Source organism: Hylobates moloch, unplaced genomic scaffold (assembly GCF_009828535.3).
Source record: "Hylobates moloch isolate HMO894 unplaced genomic scaffold, HMol_V3 SCAFFOLD_5, whole genome shotgun sequence".
NCBI classification, from domain to species: Eukaryota; Metazoa; Chordata; class Mammalia; order Primates; family Hylobatidae; genus Hylobates; species Hylobates moloch.
This window is the reverse complement of record NW_026652280.1, coordinates 29592892-29616766: the sequence shown is the minus strand read 5'-3', so window position 1 is coordinate 29616766 and position 23875 is coordinate 29592892. Positions and strand designations below refer to the sequence as shown.

The 23875-nt window shown below is 44.9% G+C and overlaps 1 protein-coding gene across 3 annotated transcripts in view; it reads right to left on the bottom strand.

Moving 5' to 3' along the window:
- MYO5B (myosin VB) overlaps window positions 1–23875 on the bottom strand; it is a 374136-nt gene that overhangs the window by 148540 nt on the left and 201721 nt on the right. For all 3 annotated transcript variants that reach the window (XM_058438377.1, XM_058438378.1, XM_058438376.1), the window contains exons 6-9: window positions 15833–15976; window positions 13982–14063; window positions 8254–8361; window positions 3995–4104 (exon numbers count right to left, since the gene is read on the bottom strand). In XM_058438377.1, the coding sequence (XP_058294360.1) occupies window positions 3995–4104; window positions 8254–8361; window positions 13982–14063; window positions 15833–15976 (444 nt within the window). The remainder of the gene's footprint in view (window positions 1–3994; window positions 4105–8253; window positions 8362–13981; window positions 14064–15832; window positions 15977–23875) is intronic.

The following is a 23875-nucleotide window of genomic DNA, read 5'->3' as shown; positions in this document are numbered from 1 at the left end:
GGACCAGGTTAAACACAGCTGAACTGGTTTAATACACCATGTAGCACCAAGAGATAGATATTTTAAGAAGCATTTTTGGAATGTATTTGACCAAAGAATGCTTATGTTCTTAAGAAATTGCATTCTAATCCAATGTGCCTTATTATTCAGATGAAGCTGAGTGAGGCCTCCTGCCTTCTGGCCCAGAGCTCCTAACCCCAGCCCCGCAGGACAATCAGCTTGGTTTGAGCTGGGTGGGTGTGGAGAAGCCCCCATCTTTTCATACTCAGCGGAGAGTTTCCATGGCTACTTCTCCTGGCCAAGATCCTTTTTCTCTGAAGCCAACCCCGCTCCCCTAAACATAAAGCCATATGTGGTAGAGTTAAGTGCCTGGGGACCGCTTGGCAGGCAACAAGTTCAGAGGTGGCAAGCATCCAATTTGTTCATCTGACCTATTTCCAAGAAATTCTTAATTGCTAGGCACGGCACTGCAGATGGATTCCCTGACATTTAAGTGGCCTGCCAGCAGCTACCATGACTGCCCAAGACATGCCCACAGGCACCCTCCCCTCCCTGAGGCCTCGCGCTATGAGTGCAGTGGAGAAAGCACAAGTTAGAGACTTGTCTGAGAAACCACCCTGGGGACCGGCTTTTATCCACCACAGTGGGGCGGGGCTTGATTTTCTCACCCTCTTCCGACTGTTGATTGAAGATGCTGACTGAAACTGATTTAACATCGTGCAATTACATTTAGGCAAAATTAAATGATGCTAAATCCATTAAAAATAGCCAACATCATAGGTAGCAGATCAGTTTTATGGGCCCATATTGCTAAATTCAAGAAACAAATTGAATGCTGTTGCATCTCCAAGGTAACCCTGGCAGTCATGGAGCATATTCTCATGCTTTAATTAAAAATAAAAACTACTGAGCAGAAGGCACACTGCGTATGGAAAGACAGCCTTTCCAATAGGAGGCCCATCCTATGTGCCCGAGGAATAAACCACAATCAGTGGGGCTCTCGGTAGCAACTATTAACGATGCATTTCTCAAGCACACATTCTGTGCCTGGCACTGTGAGGGCACCAATGGGGCTCACCAGGCAAGCAGAGGGCAGTCTCCTCCCCAAGGACTTGTAGTCCAGCCGAGGAAGCTGGGCTGACAGGAGTGAAGGGGACTGAACACTGCCTGGGCCCTGTCCCACCTTTGCCATTGTCATTCTGACCTCAGAGAAAGAGGTACCCCTCTCTGGGCCTTATTTTTTCCTCCCCTGTACAGCAAGAGGGATGCTCTTAAGGTCCACTCTGGCTATAACAAGGCTGATATTAGACAAAGACTCTCTCACCACAAGCTCTGTACTAAAACCTTTCCACACAGGGCTTTCTGGGATCTTCACTCCAGCACTGAGGCAGGTGGTCATCCACACTTTACAGAAGAGGAAACAGAGAGGTTAGCACACTTGCCCTAAGTCACACATCCAGCAAGAAGAATCAGGATATGAACCTTGGCCATCTCGACTTAGAGTCCTTGCTGTCCACTCGTTATCTGTACAGCTCTGATTGCAGAACAATGGAAGACCAGCCTAGACCACAAACCTGCACTCAAATGCCTTCTGGAACTTCCTGCCACCTAGCAGAGAAAGGGCTGCCACACCAGGTAGCATCCAAACCTCAACCTCTCAGGCCTCCTCCCTCCTGCCCCCCTTTACCACCTGCATCCTCCATCCATGCCTCCCTAAGAGGCCCTGATGTTCCCACCCTCATACTATCTCCACATAAACACTCAGTGGGTACTAGAGGGAGAACAGTGAGCCCAACAGATACAGTCGTAATGAACACTCACTTCCCTTCTCACCTGAACGTTCTCCAGAGGCTGGGTGTGGAGGGCCAACTCTAAGAGACACTTCACTTACAGGTTCAAGCCTTAATTTTGCTAGTCTCACCCCCCAATGCAGGTAGGTGCCCAAGGACTCCCCAGCCCTGGTTCTTATGCTAACCATGAACCTCACTAAGATCTCAGAGTTTCCCATCCCCTCTTACTCTCCTGTGTGCCACCCCTGAGGCCTGGAGAGCCTCAGTCAACCATCCATCTACTTCCTGGGTACCTGGTGAGTGCTGAGCACCACAGTAGATGCTGGTGACAGAATAAAGAACGAGAACTGACCCTACTCTTTCAGAGTTTGGAGTGTCACAAAGGAGAAGGGTAGGCATCAAGTAATACACACACACACACACACACACACACACACACACACACACACACACACACACACACACACACACACACACACACACACACACACACACACACACAATGCTCAGCCCCACAGAGGAGAGGTAAGAACCCATGAAAGTAGAAGTGACCTGTGAAGGGCCTGGGGAGGAGCAGGGTGTTGGGTGGGCTGGAGGTCCACAGACCACAGGGCACATCTGTCACCTTCCCTGCATCTTACCAGCCTCAGCCAGGCCTTGGTCACTGCAGGTGTTCCTCACCTCACCTGTCCCTGACACAGAGTATAGCTGCCCTAAGGAACCACAGGACATTGACTGAGCTGTGTGCACAGGGAGGCACAGATGTTCTATGCCTTTCTCATCAGGGGAAAGACATTGGGACAATATATCACTGGCCCTAAAGACTCAGATTTAGGGAGGGTTTGTCCTGCACTGGAGGTTCCTCCACTAACCCCTGGGCCGCAGGTCCTCCTCTGAACATGATAGTCCTTCCCATGGCATCACTGCTGCCAACTCCACTGTACCATGCCCTCCTTCCCCCTAAGGTGAGCACCCACACAGGTATATAAGCAGCAGATGTCCAAAACAGCTCCAGGGCACCTAACACTACCAGCACCAATACCTCCTCCTTTTCCACTGGGCCCAACAGAGGAGCTTCCAGGTTCTCAAGAGGCTGCAGAGTCCATGCCAGGGACGGCAGCAGGCCAGACAGGCCCAGGGGCCCTCTCAAACCCTAGATCATTCCCCACAGATTGTGTATCCATCCATGGATGATACACGATGAGCTCTACTGAATCCCAGCTACAGTTCAGGTCTTCCTCTCCCTGAAGACAGGGCCAGTTTGAACTTCTCATAACCCCCAACTCTAGACAAAGAGAAGGAGGTTAATTTACGTCCACTCAACTGAATAAGCATCAGCTTGTGAGCAGCATGGACACGTGCCCTCAGGTAGTATTGTCTTTTGTATTTTTCCAGTGTCTGGTTATTTAAATTCCAAGTCCCTGGAAGCAAGAATCATACTTTGTACCTCCCCAGAACCTGGCCATAAATGGGCATAAGAGGTATAGAATAAACAGTTGCAGATTCACCTATCCAAGGTTAGAATACCAGCTTTAGCTTTTCTCAACACCATTAAATTCCAGAAGGCACAGCAATTGCTGTGGGTGCCACTTCCCTGGTGCTTACTCCATCACTCGTCCATCCACTTAGACATTTATCTACCACATACCAGTACTACATTGGGCATCAGGAAAATAACCTTCATTATGAGCCTTCACAGAACACTTGACAGCTTGCAGTACTTTCACATGGATGTCTCACTTAACAGCCTGTCTTGTGCTGTCAGAATCTTGGCAAGGGTTGCCACCTGTCTTGTCCACCCAATTAGACTGTAAGCCCCTTTGAAGCATCACCAGGTACAGTGCCCTGTGCCCTTTCATCTCCTTGCAGTGGGGACCTCAGTCTGGCACTCAGAAAATACTCAATGGATTGACAACATGTAGAATTCTGTGTACTTCAGGGTACTTGGGAAATCAACCCAACAAAAAGAATTTATCAAATAGCCACTACATTCCCTGTCCTTGGCAACAGAAACTTGATGGCAGCTGATTTTTAAAGGGTTGGCTCTTTAAAAAAATTATCAGCAAGTGAACAGAAACCATTACTGTTAAGAATAAATAACCTATGAGTGTCCTCTAACTGGAAAGACACATTTCAGTCATATCAAGCTGTAAGAACAGGGTAAATTGTGTACATTTTATCTCTGGTGTTGGTGTACAACTTACTGATATACTACAGGAATCACCATCACGCTCAGCCTGAATCTCCACACTTCCAAGGTGCAAGATAGAAGCAATTATCTTAAAAATGCTCATCTGATGGGACTCTCTCACTCCTGGAAAAAAAAACGAATGGATGACACTCAGTATCCATGGTCGGATGGAAAAGACATTTTACCCCTTTTAAGGACTTTTTTTTTTTTTAAATAAGGTTTGATTTTTCTTTCTGACCCGATGACTCCTAAAATGATCCAGGCTCCTCACCAAGTAATTACCACTCACAGTAACAGCTCAGAGGGCAAAGGGGCTCCTTGGACTAAAAAGAAAATATCTTCACTATGATCGTCCTGACCAAACCAGATGGATCATGCTGCCATTTTAACTTTTCAAAGAGCAAAGGACAGGCAGCAATCCTGCAGGCTCATTTTGGGCTTCATTTCAACCAAACACTTTATGGATGTTTTTATGAGTTTAATAAGAATGGTCATGTATCTGCAATCATTTTTTCCCCAACATAATATCCTGTAAACATCTGTGACACACTTTCCCAGTGCCAATGAGGGAAGAAGAGGAGAAACTTCTCTTGGGATTGCTGTTCTGGGGCTGGATGGCCAGCTGGCCCCTGGCCATCCCCAGATGGGAGCAGCTGTTCACCACACTATATGCACTGTCACAGGCAGGCACACTGACCCCAGAACCACTGTGGCAGCAATCACCTATTGTCAGATTTGTTATTTACCTATATGAATCATCAAAGGCATGGATAATCTCTTAATTTGTATTTAGCTTGCAAGGCATTGGCATTTTTACAAAATGATTCAGACTCATTTTTAAAAGACTACAGAACAATAGAATGAATACCAGTGAACCTTCCACTTAGTTTAAGAAATACAACTGCTCTCCCCATTCCTCCCAGCTGCAGTTATTTTTTAAGGCAATATTTTATTCAGGCTAAAAAACAGTCAGTAACACCTGTAAAAATGGGAGGCACAGATGTGCCATGCTAGGATTAAAACATTTCCCCAGATAATCTACAAAGTGGACAACCCAAGCAACACTAACTCTAGGCTTTTATGTTAGATGGCCACTACCATGTAAGCATCATAGGTTTACTTTTTTGAATTTATTACGTACAATTTCAAAACATACAAAGTAAAGAATAACAAAGTAAATAATATAATGAATCCCTGTTCTTGCTTCATCATTAGATCCCCAGGGCCTTGAACACTGCCTGGAACACAGCAGGTGCTCAGAAAGATGAATGGTAGAATGACCAGATCAATGGCTGCTACACAGACTGCAAGTATTTGCAGCTATCAAAACATGTGCGTTATTCAAATACGTGGTATTAGCCTAAAAATCCCCCCCAAAAAACACCAAAGAATTTAAGCATCCATCTTGGTTCAGCATAACTGAATACACCTGGTCAAAGGAAGACAGGTTAAAGCCAGAGGCTGGTATTCAGGACAAGACAGGAAGCTAGACACTTATGCACCCTTGTAGAGGGTAAAGCACCGGGGTTTTTTGTCTGAGCTTAGAGTATCTTGCTCTTAAGTCAAGTCCCATTGAAAGTACTAGACAGGAGCTGGGTGCTGGGACCATCACGGAACAAGAGGGATATACTCCCTAGACAGTAGCTTTTCTACTTTATCTATTGTTTTGAAAAAGGGTCTTTCTCTGTTGCCCAGGCTGGAGTCCAGTGGCACAGTCACTGCAGCCTCAAATTCCTGGGCTCAAGCAATCCTCCCACCTCAGTCTCTTGAGTAGCTGGGACAGGTGTGTGCCAACATGGCTGGCTAATTTGTTTTATTTTTTGTAGAGACAGGGTCTCCCATGTTGCCCAGAACTCCTGGGTTCAAGCAATCCTCCTGCTTCAGCCTCCCAAGGTGTTGGGATTACAGGCATGAGCCACTGTACCTGGCCTACTTCGTTTACTCTTGAGAACCAATGCTCTGTCAATTTCCAAAGACCTAACCACCCTGTCATGGCAGGAATTTAAGTGGTAGACACAGAATGAATACTGAATCCTAACAATAGCTAAGATCCTCGCATTACACTGATGAGAAAATCCTTTCATGCTGTGGGATTCTTTGAATAAGTGGTACCTCACACTATGGGAAGCAAAAAATCTAAAAACAAAAATCGATCAATCAAACCTAAGGAGTGAAACAGGGGTTGGCAAACTATGGCCCACAGCCTGTTTTCATAACTAAGTTCTATCGGAACACAGTCATGCCCACTGTCTTACATTCTGTCTATTGCTACTTTCACAAAACAGCAGAGAGTGCTTTGCAACAAACTTTATGGCCCACAAAACCTAAAAAATTTACTATCTTCTCCTTTAAGTTTGCTAACCCCTGCAATTAAAAAAGGGACATGTTTATTAAAGAATAAGGAAAGTCTTATTACAATAATTAATTTTACAAACGCAATTTGCTTTGAGCATTAAAGTATCCAGTCTCCTTAGAGCCTTGGAGGGAGCAATCCTCTCCTTATATCAGCTTGTGCCCACAGCCTACACCAGCACTACAAGGGCAGCTGCCAGAGGCCTTCTCCTTTCTCTGATAAATTCAGAGAAGAATGTATCCTGCACACTGTCAAGTCTGCTCCAAACCTGCCCAACTCTGGAGACTAGGATAGGCATGTAGTGCTGAGGAAGTCAGGGATGCCAGTTATTAACTTTTCTCTCAGCTTCAAAGCATCCCCTCTTGGTCCTGCTTTATCACACTGGAGCTGGGCCGTGTAAACATTTCTCCTTTGCCTAATGGTAGAATGTCAGGCTTGCTCAATAGAGGGCATTCCAGCGATTCGCAAGGCAACAGAACATGAAGACAATTCCCTTTCTGGTTCTGGTCCTCCATAGTTATCATGATTTATCAGAAACCTCCAGATGAGCTCCAGCTCTGGCCTCAGGCCTATCTCCCCATCAGCAGTGGCTTCTAAGCAGTTCTGGCCCCCCACACCTTGGGGAACCTGCAGCCTGCTTGTACAAACCAGCTCTGGCCCGCATCGTCTGGGCAAGTTTCTTCATCACATCCTCTTCAAAGTGAACTAAAGCTCAACTAGGGTGGAGGCCTCTCCTACCTTTATTGGCTGTTCTTCCCCACCGCCCCACCCCTGTCCCGGCCAGGGATAGCAGCTGTTCTTTTGTACCTGCTACTTCTGGACCCTCTATAAAGTCCTCATTTATCCCTTTTGTAGTCAATCACCTGCTATTGCTGTAGTTAACAATTGTTTATATTAATTTTTCTATTTTGGAATAACCAGTGTGGTTTGTGTCTCCTGACTGATAGATAGGGTTTGTCTTTTGTACCCATGAACTACGTACCAGTTTCCCAGAGAACTGACTGGCTCTGGGAGCGTGGCAAATAAGGGTCTGGTTGCCTCCCCATAGAGAGGTTAGGGTGTGTCCTGTTTGACCATGTTTATTTGGACATTGGCTAGAACTTCCCTGACCTCCAAAGAACCTAAATGCTGCTCTGGGTTAGTCACATGGCTCAGAAGCCAAATGTTCTGTCTCTTTCAGAGAAGGGGCTGGGGAAGACACAAGCGCCATCCTGTACCACTTGGGGTTTCAGGCTGACTTCTCGAGCTTTCCTTTTTCTGGCTGCAGTTCCCAGGAATTTAACACTTCAAATTCCCAACTGAGAAAGGCTTACCTTCACTTTACTGCTTCTCCCCCAAAAGTGGCAGGGGAGCAGGGCAGTTCCTCCAGTCCTACTGTCCCCTTATGCCCCTGAAGGACAGAGAACGTCTTGTTTGAAGGATTCCAAAGCTAAAGCTCTATATGGAAACAGAGCTGACAGAATTAATGCTGTATGTGTGATGCAGCTGCCAGACCTTCACAGCCTGCTTCCAACTCTGATTTCATGCTATGGTGCACAGGTGCACTGGGTGGGCGTAACGTTGTGTTCTTCCTGCTAGAGCACACTGGGCCCAGACCACAGCACGAGAAGACGCGGCTACACTTGCTTTGCCTCCATTGGTTCCAACAGCCTGCACGGTGGAAAGGGACACTGCACAGTGCCTGGGAGAGGGACTCTCATAACCTTATTTTTTAAAAGGCAATGAAGCTCCAAATTTTAAGTTCTAGAGCCTGAGGGTTGGGATGGGTAAGAGAGTAAGATGACATTCACCAGGGGCAAGAGGGCATCTCCCGTTAGCTCCTGCAGGTTGCTGGCAAGCATAGTGGGACATCGCCTTGCATTCTACCCTCCACGCCATCAGCCCTTGGGGCCTGCTTCCCCAACTCAGAAGCTCCTTACCGAGGAGTGTGAAGGCTTGTCGAGTCTTCTCAAAGTCCTCAGCATCGTCCACACCCTCGATAGAAGTGTCTCCTCCCTGTGATGTATAGAAAAAGTCCTCCGCACTTGCTGTAGGGGGCGAGGAAATAAGGCTTGAGGCACTGGAGGACACTTCATCCCACAGATCGTGACCCATGAAAATTCTACTCCGTTAGCATGCTATCCCAGACCAAATTTTAGGCCCAGCTGGATGTGAAACTCTTTAAAATAGTCTTTATCCACAATGGCAAATGGGAGAGAAAACTGAATAGTATCAGAAAATTATACGACACTGACAGAAATGTGCTGCTGTATTTATGTAAAATTGGCATGGGAAACATATGTTAACACAAAAGGCATATATGTCACAGACAGTTCAATTTAATAGGATTCATCACAGATTCATTTTTAAAAAGATCTGATACAAGTAAAATGTATCTCCACCCTAGAACCAGACTTCCATGACTTACATAATCTCAGTCTGACAAGCTTATTTGACAAATGAGGAACAGTGATGTGCCCAAGGTGACAGAGTGTTTTTGTTCACTTGTTTTGCAAAGTTGGGCACACCTGAACTCTCTGGGCACATGCACAAATGCAGGTTGATACCCTTACATGTTTGCTGTCATCCCCCAGCTTAATTCTTCTTCAGCCAGGCCTCTGGTAACAGCCTAGGGGACAGCTGGTAAGGAAGGGCCCAGGTGGTGTTTTAAAATTCAGAGCCAAGCTTAGAAGAGGACACAAATGCAACAAGCCCTGGGTAGTATCTGCCCTACAAAGAGGACGGCAGAATTAGTGCTTAGGAGGAAGCAGGGCTTAAAAGTGAGCATTTAAGGCAACAATTGCATGTAATCGAAGTTACCCTTAAAAACTGCTTAAATCTTTCACAAGATATAGTATCTTGTATGGTTATCCTGCCTGGTACTATCCTGCCTGGTACTTCATGTTCTAAGTGTATAACGTCTGGTTTTGATAGGATGTCAAAAGGAGACACTGGCCGAGTTCCCTCTTCCCTGAAAACCCTAAATTCTTTTCCCTGGACCTGAGCATGCAGGGCTGAAACACATCAGCTAAAGGTGCTTAGATGTAGCTTCACTGCAACTCCCAATGCTCCTTCAACACCTGTCCTTGCAATTTGATCTCAAGAATTTCTGAAGTCGCTCCTTTCTCCATCCTGATTGCCACTGCCCTTCAGCTCCATTGTCAGAACTGTTGAAAAAGACACTACTCCAATCTCTCTGCTTCTGCACCCGTCCCTTCAAATCCACCTCCAAAATGCTAGTATGTCTGATCATACCACCCCCTCTGCTTAAAAAGCCCTTTGGGAGGTCCCACTGCTCACAAAGCCAAGGTCAATACCCTAGGACAGCCCCTGGCCCTTTTGTGAAGTGGCCACCGCATACCCTCCAGACTCATGGCTTACTCCTTCCCCATCTCTATGTTCCAGATACACCAGCTTCCTTATTATCATGCATCAGCTCTTCCCTCTGTCCATGCCTTCAGTGGTCTCTGCCTACTTCTCCTTCCTCACTTCCCCCCATTTCCCACCTTGCATCCTATGCTCCAAGCCATACTGAGCTTTGCCCATTTCTCCAGTCCATTATGCATACATGGACAGCCCTAGCCAAGGAGAGACAGAACTCAACTCTAGACCCCAGTCTGACTACACAACCTGAACTATAACCACCAGGTGACCCTGCCCACAGGCACAAATAATCAGAACGTCAGTTGTACTCTATGAGTGAAGGTTTCCTGGAGGAGTAACAAATTCTGAGGACCAGTGGCCAAGGCACTTGAACTGAGAGAGGAAGGACTCCAGCCCTGTGGTCACTCACAGCCTCGGCAGAAGCACATTTTAATGAGGAAAACTACATCAGATCTTTGCAGAAGATAGCATTTTAGCTCTTTCTTACCTAATCACTCAGCAAGCACCGGCACAGAGCAATACAACAGTTTCAAAGGCTTAATAAAAGTACCAATTATTTTTTCCCTTTACACTCACCTTTCAGTGTCTCATTTGATTATTTTTACAGTGTCCACCGAAGAAGACTGTCTATATTATTTACTCCCATTTTTCAGAAAAGCAAACTGAGTAACATGGGGTTTAAGGGGTGCCCAGGGTCACCCAGGGTTTGGTCAGGCCTGGGATTCCATTACTTGATTACCCTATTGTAGAAAAACGACAATTTATCTATGGCATCTCATGATTTTGCCACAAATACAAACTAACTCATCATCAAGTGTCAGCCAAACACATCAGAAAGAGTCACCTGAGACTCTAAAGGAGGAGACTAGACTTCCATATTGGAGGGAAGCCATTTTCAGCATCATTCGAAGACCTTTCATTGTCAATAGCCAAGGCCCTACTGCTTGATGTTGCTATGAATCAGATAGACACCCCACCTTCCCAGGTCCCAGTTCTCAAACTCAGGCCCAGTTCCCCAACTCAGGCCCAGCTGGGCAACTTCCTCAGGCTGAGGCTTGTCACCACTGCAGGGGCCACCTGGGTCAGTTACAGCATTTTCTACTGAATGATCTGAAACCAATCAAAATGATCATCTTTCCATATGCATTAAGGTCTGCAATCAACTCCGTCACATCACTCTCTGGACCCTCTTAATAAGATACATCCAAACAGGACCCAGTCTTCCCCCACCTGCTTGGCTTTCCTGGATCTCAGCCCTCCTTTCAGGCCCATAAAGCTGAACACTGACTATCCCATCCCAAAGCAACTTCTCTCATCCTCCAGTTTAGGTCTCTCTCTTTACCACGAATTCCCAAGGAGAAATGTACCACAAACCTCCTATTAACTAGTTCAACAGGCAGAGATTGGATCAGGCAGTCAACAGAACACAGAGGAGAAGGTGAACCCAGTGATTAGAGCACCAGACCACCAAGGCCATGGTCACGGACTTGCACATCACCTGGGGAGGCTACGCTCTGACCTATGCAAGGCCAGAGATGTTGTTTATAAAACTATCCATACAACCACGGAAATGAAAAAGAAGAAAAGGAATTTACTTCTTATCCCCTAAAGGCTGTATTTAAGGGAAAATGGGCCCATTACAACTGATGTACCACCAGAAATTGGTGTATCTGAAAGACAGAGATGGGGAGGAAATAAGCTGTGAGTGGAAGGTAGAGTGCAGCTACTTCACAAAAGGGCCAGGAGGTTATTCTAGGGTATTGACCTTGGCCTGTATGGTTTTCACCATCATTTATTCACACCTTAACAAATTATTCATTAGACTTTAAAAAAAATCTCCTCTTGAGGTCATTTTAAATGCAATGGCCCACCAACAATGGGGCAGAAGAAGAGTGGACAACTGGATGCAAATCTGCACCCTCCATTCTCAGACAAATGCACAAAATTTACGCCAAGCCAAGGGGTCTTGCAGAGACTTGTGTGCATTTGAATTGCATGTTTTGGGTGAAGAGCAGGAAGAAGGATATGAAGCAGGTCCAAATATTCACTTAGAGCCCTTGGCTAGTCCATGTATTTGCTGTTTTCAGCTACTCGACTAGGGTTATTAGTGGACCTAAATGCCAAGCTGCAGGGCCCTCAGCTGATCCATCCATGAGGCCGAGGACAGCCTGACACCAGAGCACAAGCGCTCGTCAAAGGCTCTTGTTTCACTCCAAAATATTCTCAGAGGGCACATGAAGGTGAAAGAGTGGGGGAAAAAATCTGATCAAATTGGGTAGTTTTCAAGCACTGCAGCCTGGGGCCTATGCACCTTGCAGAGGCAGGGAATAAGGGGAAATCATGTTTAACCTCAATATGACTCATGTAACTGAAAAAGAAATTTAGGAGGATTTCTTCCCCATTACCTTAGAATTACAATTGGGACAAGCGATCCAAATCATCCAGGTGGGTCTTGCCAGTATTTGTTTATTTTCTATAAAACTGGCCTGATGGAAAAAAATTTCACCTCCTGCAAGTTGGCCCTGAAAAGCCCTGCTAGGCCTATGTTCAGCTCTGGGAAGGAAAGAGGAGGATGGCAGTGGCCCCTAACATGGAGGCATACCTGGCTGCTTGAGACTGACAGCCACCCTCAGAGCCACAGGCTTCAGCTCAAGACAGTGTGCAAAGAGTACTCAGCACCTGTTCTGCTTAGCAGGGAACACACACTCCTTGTCCTCAAGGATTTTATCATGTTCATCGTGTTCCTGGGAAAATCAGACTTGCAAGCACTGACCAGCTGGAGAATAGGACAAAACTAACAATGGACGTCAGCCAGAGTTTTCTCCCTGGGGTCCCAATTTAAATATTACTTCCCGAGGCAGGGGAGCCTCCCAGCCCTCTTCAGCTCTGCTTCCTTCAGCATAGCACTTAGCACTCTGTGTCATAATTGACAAGCTAAGTAGGGTAGGACCCACAACTATTTTGCTCAATGCTGCATCCCTGGGGCCTAACATGGCCTGAATAGAGTTTGATGAACAAATGCAAGAATTATTGCTAAGTTGCATGGTACAAGCATTAAAGATGCGGGGATTCATGAGCAAGTAGGAGTTATAAGGGCAGACTTGCGCTGAAACCACTTGATGGATTTCAGCTACTGGGAGCACAGGTGGGTCTGGTGTTGGACCCTCAGGATGGCCAAGATTTGGATCAGGGACAGCCAAGCCTCAGAAGTCTGTTTCTTGCACAGCTGCACAAAGACCAACTACCCTGTTTAGACACCCGGATCTTCATACCATCTGCTAGTATTGGACCTCCCCACATGCCCCCAAAACACAGACAGCAGGACAGGGACAGGAAGCGTGGCAGGAAGTATGGCAGGAAGCGTGGCAGACACCAAGATGCTGCTGGGCTCGAGGCTTGCCCTCTTTACACACACATGCCTGAAGACTCAGCAGCAAAAATCAGTCATTACCCCATAAGGCCAAAGGCTCCAGACCCAAGGAGAGCTGCTCTGTGGTATGGAGTCAAGAACTAAAGCCTGCTCACTACTCCACTGGCTCCACATCAATAGCCTCAAAGCAAATGAAACTTGCTAACACCCCTCAGGAAGCAGCAGGAGTGGAAACAAAGGGTGGTGCTCATCTGATGGGGATGACGACAAGGTGCTTTATCCCTTCAGCTTTTGTGGAGAGGTACTTTGGGTTGCTCCATCTCTCTCCCTCCAGTGAGGATGTGCTAGAAGCTTCCATGCCAGTCCAGGAGAGATCAGACGGCCTGGCAGTCCAGAGTCTCACACGCCAAAGCCCCCTCTTATCCTCTGTGGCCATGCCATACTGCATCCATATGGCTCTAGAGCCACCCCCGCTTTATCTCTGCTTTATCCTCACCCCTTTCTCTTTGCCTCAATCCTTAACTATGAGTTAAAACATGCTGGTTATGATTATATGATGTGTATTACTTTTATCTCTAGATTCTTAGGTTTGGGACACATTTCCTATGATGCTTAAAGTGCAAACATATCTTTCAGAATAATAAAGCATGAAAAGACTTCTATGCCATGCAAAACACTTTTCCACCCCTGCCTCTTATCCTCTCATACACTTTCTGTGCCAGGTGAACTGCATACAATTAACCCTTTTTTACTAATTGGGCAGTGAAATTTAGAGAGGCCTAGGGGTTATGGTCACATAAGAGGCAGAGCTGAAACAAGAACCCATGACAGACGGCTTTGAGCAAAGCCCCCAGCTGTGCACCCGCTGGAGCAGTAGCCCACCCCAGAGGATAGGCATGCACCTGTTGACTTACTTAGTGCAAGCTCTTTAAATTCTGGAAGACCGGCAGCAGCACAGAGCTGGTAAAAGATGTGGTAATTCCTCTCATCATCTGCCTGGAGGAGGAAGAAGTGAAGCAGTTTTAGGGCAGTGACCTCTAAGATCGTTCCCTTTGCCACTGTAATCCCAGGGTGCTCCAGGTGGTGAAGGCTGAGCCCCCTACTCTTCCCAGTGTTTTCCTCCACACCTCTGCCACCTTCAATTCCCACTTTCCGACTTTCTATTCACTCTTATGGGGCCTTCTTCCAACCTGAGGATTTATATGTCTTGACTTATGCAAAAGCATGTATGTATTTTCTTTTTTCCTTCTATATAGGATATCATTGCTCTTCACAAATGGTGAGTCAGTCAATCAACAAATACTTATTCAGTCTTCTGTGCTGCTTGGCTGATGTCCCATAGATTGTCAGTTCCCTTCTGTGAGCTCCCGTTCTCCTCTGGGAGGCTCAGAGATAAGTGGAAGCTGTGCTTGCCCATCAGGTCAGGCTGGGCAGACAGGAAAGGCCCGCAAGTGAGGCAGGATGTCTGGGGAACACCTGCAGCTGGACTGGCCTTACACCGGTAGGGTGGGTGTGGGGGTGGGGATTCAGGAGGCCTGAGCAAAGAGAGCTAAGGAAGAAGGAAGCTCCAGGGGTGTGCAGGAAAGAGCCATGAGCAAGACATCAGACCCACACCCAACCCAGCAAGCTGCTCCCTTGGCTGTGGTGTAAAGCAGGATGCGGGGATTATCAAGCCAACCTGTGAGGTGCAGATAAAACACAGGCAAAAGCATGGGGAGCTGGTTAAAAAATTCATTAGATGTTTGCTAAGCATCAGCATGGAGATGTCATCAAGAAACAAATAGCTGAGGCGATTCTGAGGTCTCCTTAAAGGCAGCTAAAGCATGATGACCAGGAAGCCATTTAACCCAAGGCAAGAGTCCACCACAGACTCAAACCAGGACCTGAACCATCATCTTGGTTCAGTGATGGGAGGGTAAAGGGAGCTGGAGGAGGACTTTTGTTGGCGTTGTGAGTTGCACCAAGCCCACTAAAGTCAGGGTGGAGGAACAAAAGGATTACAAAGAGGCAAACAGTAGCTGGCAGGAGGAAATTAAAGGTAAGCGAAGAACAGTGAAGAATCAAGTCAGGTGGAAAGTGGGACATCTGGGAATTGAACAATGAGAACACATGGACACAGGGAGGGGAACATCACACACTGGGGCCTGTCAGTGGGTGGAAGGCTAGGGGAGGGATAGCATTAGGAGAAATACCTAATGTAGATGATGAGGTGATGGGTGCAGCAAACCACCATGGCATGTGTATACCTATGTAACAAACCTGCACGTTCTGTACGTGTATCCCAGAACTTAAAGTATAGTTTTTTTTTAAAAAGTGGGACATCCACTTATTTGAAAAGAAAACAAAGTAGGTAGACAAGTATAATCTATTTTTTAAACCTACTAAATAAGGAAGTTCTCAGGAAACCTAAAACCCAGACTCTGTGTTTATGACATTCCCCTGATAAGACTTTAAAATCCATAAGGAAAAGGTCTGTCTTGTCCTTTACTGTATCTTTGGTGTCTAGGACAGAGCTAACATATAATAGGCATTCAATGTTTGTTGATTGAATCTAAAAACAGTACTGTATAAAGGTTTTTGAGATCTAATCCCTATACCATCTGAATGAACACTTACTGATAAAAGATAAGAACCAAAAGAACAACTACATTCAATTCCAGGCTCACAAGAGAGATTCTCTTTGGGCCCAGGGAGTGGGGCAGGGAGCAGAAATAAGGTAATTGTCCATGAGAAATACACAAAAGGGCGCAAATCCTCCCACTCACCTGGAAGACTACTCTGGACTTCTCCAAGAGGTAAGTCCTCATGTTGGCCCCGATGATGTGGTACCTTTTGTCAAAGCCAATCTGGATGTACTTGCCAAAACGGCTGCTGTTGTCATTGCGGGTGGTCTTAGCATTTCCAATGGCCTGCACAGACCAGACAGACAAAGGTATGAAAAAAAAAGAGGGCTTTCTTGATTTCAGGATTGTATGTTTGTGGCAGCATGTGTCCCCTTTCTCTTCCTTACTTACAGAAACCCTCTGTTCTTGGGATGACAATGAAATGAGCTAAAAAACAAAACAAAAACTTGAAACTCTTCTTTTTCCAGCCTCTTATTCCTGAGGATGGCCAATGAGAGTAATGAGTTCATTGGTGGGCTCTTCAAAGGGGACTACCCAGGTGCAATGGAAGGTGCATCCCACTGTCCCTCTTCTCTTCTTCCTTCTTCCTTGCCTGGAATGCACATGTGATGGCACCAGCTATAGCAGTTATCTTGGAACCATGAGGAAAAGGCCTAAAGAATCACAGAGACCTTAGCTGTGACATTCTTGAGCCACTAAAACAATACCAGTGCCCACTAGCTCTGAACTTTCTGGAAAAAAACAAACCTTCCTGTACTTAATACACTTTGATCAGTTCTACATGAGTAGGCAGTCAAATGTCACTCCCAACTGACAAATAATATCTTCCTAGCAATAGGCCACAAATTGACACTCCTTCCCACCTCAGGAAGCCATCAACCCTCTTGGTATTTCTTCTGCAGCATCAGGGTTACAGTTCAAAACAATAGACGATAATTTTTAAAATGAGTGGATATGGAACTAATTTTATTGTGTGAAGATTTGCTTCCTATAAAACACCATGTTGCCAATGCATTGGTAAAGAATACATTAATATTTAATTCCTTTCACATGCTTACATTTTTAGGTGGATAAAACACTTGAAAAACATCTGCTATAAATTCTCAGTGGTCTAGAAAATTTGAGGCACAAAGAAGTTGAAAGAAAAGCCAAAATCCCAACCTACCCCTCAAGTCCCACCCAGCCCAATACAAGCAGAAGAACAATTAGTGTCTCCTGACATCCCAAAACCATGATGCCTGGTGGCCATCTATTATTGACAAGGCTGGCAGAATAGTGAGAAGCAAAAGGTCACAAAGTTGACCTATAACTAATGCTCCTGAAAACATGCCATTGAGTTGTTACTGAACAACTGTTTCTGTTACTGAGATGAGTAGAGGGAGGCGCTGAGTTATACAACCACCTGCTCACAGAAATCTAGGCCCAGCTCTGCACCAGGGAAGCTGCTGAGCCCAGGACTGGCCTCCATTCACCACCCTCCAAGTATAGAGGATGCCAAGTTCCAAATGGGTCAAAATGTCCCTATTTCCATCCTACTACCATAGCCTTAGCCTAAACATTGTCACCTCTTTCCTGAACAACTTCAATGGGCTCTCAACGGTCTCCCTGGTCCCACTCCCATCTTCTACTTGCTGTCAATTCTCCACTCTACTGCCACGGTGATTCCTCTAGAATGTAAACCTATTATACTCCTTGTATAAAACGCTTCAGTGGCTTCCACTGCCCTCTGAGATAAAACTTTCAAATCCTCAGCATGGCTTATGTGCTTGGCAGGAACCAACCCATCCCTGCCTCTAATCTTGCCCTTGGTCCCGGCTTCTAACAATCCTAACTCCCCTTTTCTTTCTCCAAAGCCCTATGCTCTCTCTGCCCTCACCCAAGCTTCCCATATGTAGTTCCCTCTTTTCCCACAGCTCCCTGCACCTAGCCAACTCATCTTCCTTCAGGTCTCAGCATCGATGTCACTTCTTCAGGCAAGCAGGCCTTCCCTAATCCTGAGGCTAGGGGAGCACCTCCTGCCATATGCTCTTCTAGGACCTACATTTCCCTTTTCTTCTCCTTAGCCCATATGCAGTTAACCCTCTGTGTTCATGAGGGCAAAGATTATACATCTACTTCAGCACAGATTCTCTAGCACCCAGTACATGGTAAGCGCTCAAAAATTTGTAAGTGAAAGAGTAAATGAACCTGGGTTTCAGTTTTTCTCTTGTGAAATATAAGTACTGGACTCCTTGTCCTCATACGTAACTTGCCACTGCAAAGTCTTGCAAAAACCAGTTGGAGTCACAATATACACTTTTTACTTTAGGGTTTAAAATGTATAAAGCAACCTATACATTACAGACACAGTATATACCTCTGGAAGGAAGTGTAGGGGGACAAAGTACAACCTTGGTATGTTGGATTGCTCTGAAGGGCATCTTGGTGCTTGGAACATGCCCAAGGTCAGGGCAAGGCTACAGCCTGGCCAGCCTGATGTAACTCTCAGTCACCTAATTAGAAGAGTTTATGTCATCAGCTTCCTCCAACCAAAGGCGATGGGGACTCACGCTCCTGGCACCCACAAACCTTGTCATCTTAGCAGAGGCCTCAGTGTACCCACTTTCCTTGCACAAAGAGTCTCAGCCTTTAAGGCCCCACAGGACAACTGCAGACTGCCAGACTTCAGTAAGCCAATTTCCACTTGAAAAATGGAAAAGGAGGCTATATTTCCTAAAATGTTGGTAAAAGGCATTTCCCAGACCTTCAACATAAGCCAGGCCCTGGGCTGGGCCCCTTATAATCTCATTTAATGCTGCCAAGAACCCTACAAGATAGGCATTACTAACTTTCACCACACTTATGGGAAAACTTAGGCTTAGCAAGGTCAAGTCACATGCTTGAGGTCACATGCTAGGAAGTGGCAACCCCAAGACAGAAATTCAGATATACCTGAATCCAAAGTCTGCGTTCATTCTACCTACATGGCATCACAGCACTCCTCCATACTCTGTCTCCTCCAAACCACTCACTACCAGACAGAAAGCCACCACACATGTGGGCAACTTCTCATGGCTCAAATAGCCAAATCAAGTCAAAGGATAAAGATAGATATTAATCCTCACCTATATCCTTTTTTTTTGAGACAGAATCTCACTCAGTCGCCCAGGCTAGAGTGCAATGGCACGATCTCAGCTCACTGCAAGCTCCGCCTCCCAGGTTCACGCCATTCTTCTGCCTCAGCCTCCTGAGTAGCTGGGACTACAGGTGCCTGCCACCACACCTGGCTAATTTTTTTTGTATTTTTTTTAGTAGAGATGGGGTTTCACCATGTTAGCCAGGATGGTCTCGATCTCCTGACCTCGTGATCCACCCATCTCGGGCTCCCAAAGTGCTGGGATTACATCCTCACTTATATCTTTTTATGTAAAAGCAGGGAGAAGCCTCTCAGAAGATGCTAGAAAACCAACTAATTACTATGAAACCTAGTAAACAAAGCATTAAACATCTACTTTCCAGTGTAAACTGTATCTCAGGGCAATTAAGTAGTTGGTGAGGGGACGTTTCTCTGCACAGATTTATTCCAGCTAATACATGCAGGAGGTGTAACAGAATGACAATATCAGCATTTTGTAACTGCTGATGAATTAATAGATCTAGGCATAATCAATAGCTGCTCACATCACAAAAAGACAGCCAGATTTTCTGTGCCTCCTAATGGAGGCCCAAGTACCACATCTTAAGGATTCCTGTTAAAAAAACAAAACAAAACAAAAACTAAAGCAGCCTCTAAATTTTACTATGCCTTTACAGGAAATAAAGTAGACAAAGGCACGAGTTAACGTCATACAGATGTAATCAGCAAAGACCAGTTGGTGGAAAATTCTAAAGGAGAAGCTCATTTCAACAGATAAGTTTCAATTTCAAACTTTTAATTTCAAATTTCTTACTTTCTAAGATAGCAATAAGACCTTTTACCATATCTGAGATCATTCCTTGTGATAGCTTAGGACAACTTTGCCCAAGGTCTAAAGATCATTGCCAAAAGATTGGCCCTCCTTACTTTACTAGGCTACTTTGCAAAGTGATATGATAGATCTAAAAGTACTGGAACAACAATTCTGAAGGAAAATCGGGTATATCTAGTAAAACTGAACATGCATGCACCTAACAAATCAGCAATTCTACTTCTAGATGTTACCTAGAGAAATTCTCACATAATTCAAGTAGGCAAGAATGTTCCATTCAGGCTATATTTAATAATAAAAAAGAAATACAACCCAGATGTTCACCAGTAGGGAAAACGTAAATAAAATGTGGTATATTCACACAATCAGATGCTATAAAGCTGTTAAAAGTAATAAACTAGAACACAGCTCATGGATTAATAAAAAAATGTAGAGTGAAAAGTTGCAAACTGGTTGATGGAATATGATACCAAGTACATATGGTATAACAATCTTTTTGATGCATACAGAAATACACGGTGAAATAAAAATGGACTGAAATAATTTCAGTGTAATTGATTGTACAGTAAAGAGGTATGTATCAAGTAGTATGAAAACACAGATAAGGAGCAAAAACAACCATGCCCCAGTATGGGAAAAGCTCTAAGAAGTGGAAAATTGAAGTGGATCTTAAAGTGAGCAGAATTCTGACAGTGGGAAAGAAGAAGAGATTCTATAAATATAGTGTGGACAAAGGGACAGGGTTATGTTACAAAATAAACAAGTTTGAAGTGGCTAAAGTATGTTGATACATGAAAGAAAACAGGAGATAAGATTGGTAAGGTGTGTTGGGGGCAGATTCTTGTAAAAATTGGTTAACAGTGTCTGGCTTTCTTCTTTGCCCTAAAAAGCGTGAACACTTAGCCAGGCACTGGTAAGCCAGCACTTAGAAAGGCCGAGGCGGGTGGATCGCTTGAGCCCAGGAGTTTGAGACCAGCCTGGGCAATGTGGCAAGACCCTGTCTGTACTAAAAAATACAAAAGGTAGCTGGGCATGGTGGTGCATGTCTAGTAGTCTCAGCTACTCTGGAGGCTGAGGTAGGAGGATTGCTGGAGCCCAGGAGGAAGAGACTGCAGTGATCGTGTTCATGCCATTGCACTTCAGCCTGGGTGACAAAGCAAGGTCCTGTCTTAAAAAAAAAAAAAAAAAAGCAAATCCTGAAAATAACATATCTGGTTTTAGTCATCATTTTTGCTAGCTTCACTCTAGCCTCCTTTCTTTTTTTTTTTGAGATGGAGTTTCCCTCTTGTTGCCCAGGCTGGAGTGCAATGGCACGATCTTGTCTAGCCTCCTTTCTTTCTCCCAGAATAGGGGCATTCTCTGTGGCTCTCAGAGTTGTCTGCCTGCAAAGTCCAGTCACTCCGAGAAATGATGTGATATCTCTGGCCTAAATTTGGGTTCTGTTCCTCCTCTAACAGTCTCTTGATTACCAATGTTCTTTTAATCAGTGCAGACTTGTGAACAAATCATTCCTCGGATGCTGACAAGCTCTTAAACAGAACAGGGTCAGAGAGTGCTGGTGGTGACAATAAATCATCCCAGTGCACCCCGACCAATCTTAATCCATCCTCAAGTCGCCTTTAATTCCAACAACTGCCACTTAGCATAGACCACTGGGACGTCCACCTCCTCAGACCTTCAACTCTTGGTCTCCCCAGGAGGTGTCTGCAGCTGCTGGGCAGTGGACGCAATGAGACAACGCTGTGACCATAACCAATTGCTTTGTTGGGAGGTGCCATCCTTCCCGAGGATGGGGCAGAGCAATCAATCAGTAATCAGCTGTCTGTCCCCTGATTAAGACATGCTCTGTGCTGGTTATAACACTGAGCAGCCACAAAACTGATTGGGCTTCCTGATACAAGTTCCCAGATAGACTCGACTTCTGAAAAGTCGTGTTTTCAGACTTGGGAAGTGCAAAAGCCTCTTTCTCTGCTTGGCAACAATCTTTCTAATCCTCTCAGGGTTCTTCCTGGCTACAATTCTTCCTTTCCATGTTCATAGCCAAGACTTCTCTCAAACATAACACTTAATGACAGCTCAAGGGACAGTCTCTAGGATGACAAAATTCTCCATTTGACAGAAGAAACCCTCAGGACTTACATAATTTCCAAAGTACTAATTTGCACAAGGCAGAAAATTAATGTTTTGAGCTTGAACCACTGTAGCATTTATTTACATGACCATGTAAGATTAAGCTGGTTCATGTACACACTCCTTCAGACCTTAGCAACTGAAGCACACTGAGCATATGTCTTGTGTGTACATGTTGCTTTTCATCTCTGCCATGTCAAAGCACCCTGCTTTCCTACAGCCTAGCAGCCTACTCAGCCTATAATGGATATTCCAAATGTTAGATAATGTCAGACCACCGTGATTTTAAAAGCATTTCCAAAGCAAGAATTCAAATAGATACTTTCACACCCACATTCACAGCAGCATTATGCACAATAGCCAAAAGGTAGAAGAATAAACAAAATGTGGTATGACCACACAATGAAATACTGTTCGGTCATGAAAAGGAGCAAAATATTAATATATGCCAAAACATGATTGAACTTTCACAACATTATGCTCAGTGAAATAAGCCAGACACAAAAGGACTAGTATATGATTCCACTTGTGTGGGGTACCTAGAATAGGCAAATTCAGAGAGATTACCAGGGGCTGGAGGAAGGGAGAATGGAGAGTTACTGTTTAATGGGTAAATAATTTCTGTTTGGGATGATGAAAAAATTCTGGAAATAGATGGTGGTGATGGATGTACAAACATCGTGAATGTGCCAAATGCCACTAAATTGTACACTTAAAATAGTTAAAATGGTAAACTTTATGCTATGTGTATTTTATGACAAAATTGTAAAAAATTTCCCCATGTCGCATACATGTTTACTAATGTGGTGATCTGCCTTCACTAAATTTCCAACATGACTAATAATAACTACTTTGTTCAGTCTCTGGAGCTCAAAGAGGTTTCTTGTCTTTCATTTTGCCCAGAATAACTATTCTATTTCTAAAAGAAGTAGTACACTGTGTCTCCGATATCTTACTGCCTAAAAGATAGACAGAATCTTGAAACTCGGTCAAAGGAGAGATACTGCTTTCACTCTCATTTGAGGTAGAACATGAGGTTAATTGCGGAGCGGCTGTCTTAGCTGTTCAATATAGGCATGGTACATGGTCTAAGGAGGCCAAGGTCACAGTCCACAAACGGCTTCTGACCTGGACCATGGCCATGCCTCAGTTCGGGGCTCAGACTAAATGCTGGAGTAAATATGCTACCAATGAAATGTCAGAAAAGAAGGAGTCAAATTATGGTAAAGCCATTTATTCATCTATGTTTGCAGCCAATAAGACAGTTCAAAAAAGTTGAATGATATGGGGACAAGGCTTATGCTGTAATAGTTAGTAAAAAAGCTGGAAGAAAATATACCAAAATGTTGGATGATTATCAGCAGGCTGTAGTATTAAAGGGGATTATTTCCTTTCATTCTTTCATATTTTCCAGTGAGCCCTTCCTATCTTTTTAATAGGTCAGTGGTTCTTCAAGTGTGGTACCGAGACGGGCAACACCAGCATCACCTAGGAACTTGCGAGAAATACAAATTTGGGGGGCCCCTCCCAGACCCCTTCTGAATCAGAATCTCTGGAGTGGGGTCCAGCAATCTGTGCTTTAACAAGGCTTACAGGCAATTCTCAGGCACCCTCAAGTTTGAGAAGCACTGTAATGGAATAAAAGTTTTTCTTTTTATCTGTTTAGTACAAATGCCTTCAATTGTATTCACCATTTCCCAAATCTTGTAAGAACAAATACTGAAACTTGCTTTTCGAAAATTCTTAGTGAACAGGTTGTATCCTATTACTTAGCAGAGAATTAAAGTCCTCCAAGTAACGCAACTCTGAAGGCAGGAGATTTTGCCTGGATAATCAATGAACCCCTATGAATCAAAGACTCAGTTTACTCCTGCACTTGGTAAAGGAAGAGAGAAAGAGGGGACTGGGGAAGGTCCAGGCAAGTTCTTGTTTCTCTAAGTCCAAAATCATCTGAAAGACCAAACCCCATGGTGACTTGTGTCTCAGTCGATGGGGCTCAGGGCTCTGCATGGAAACCTGATGCTATCTTGGCAGCTTGCAGCTCAACTAATGTCTTCTTACTATTGTAAGTGTGATGACAGAAGGGAACTGTCCAATTAGAGATGGA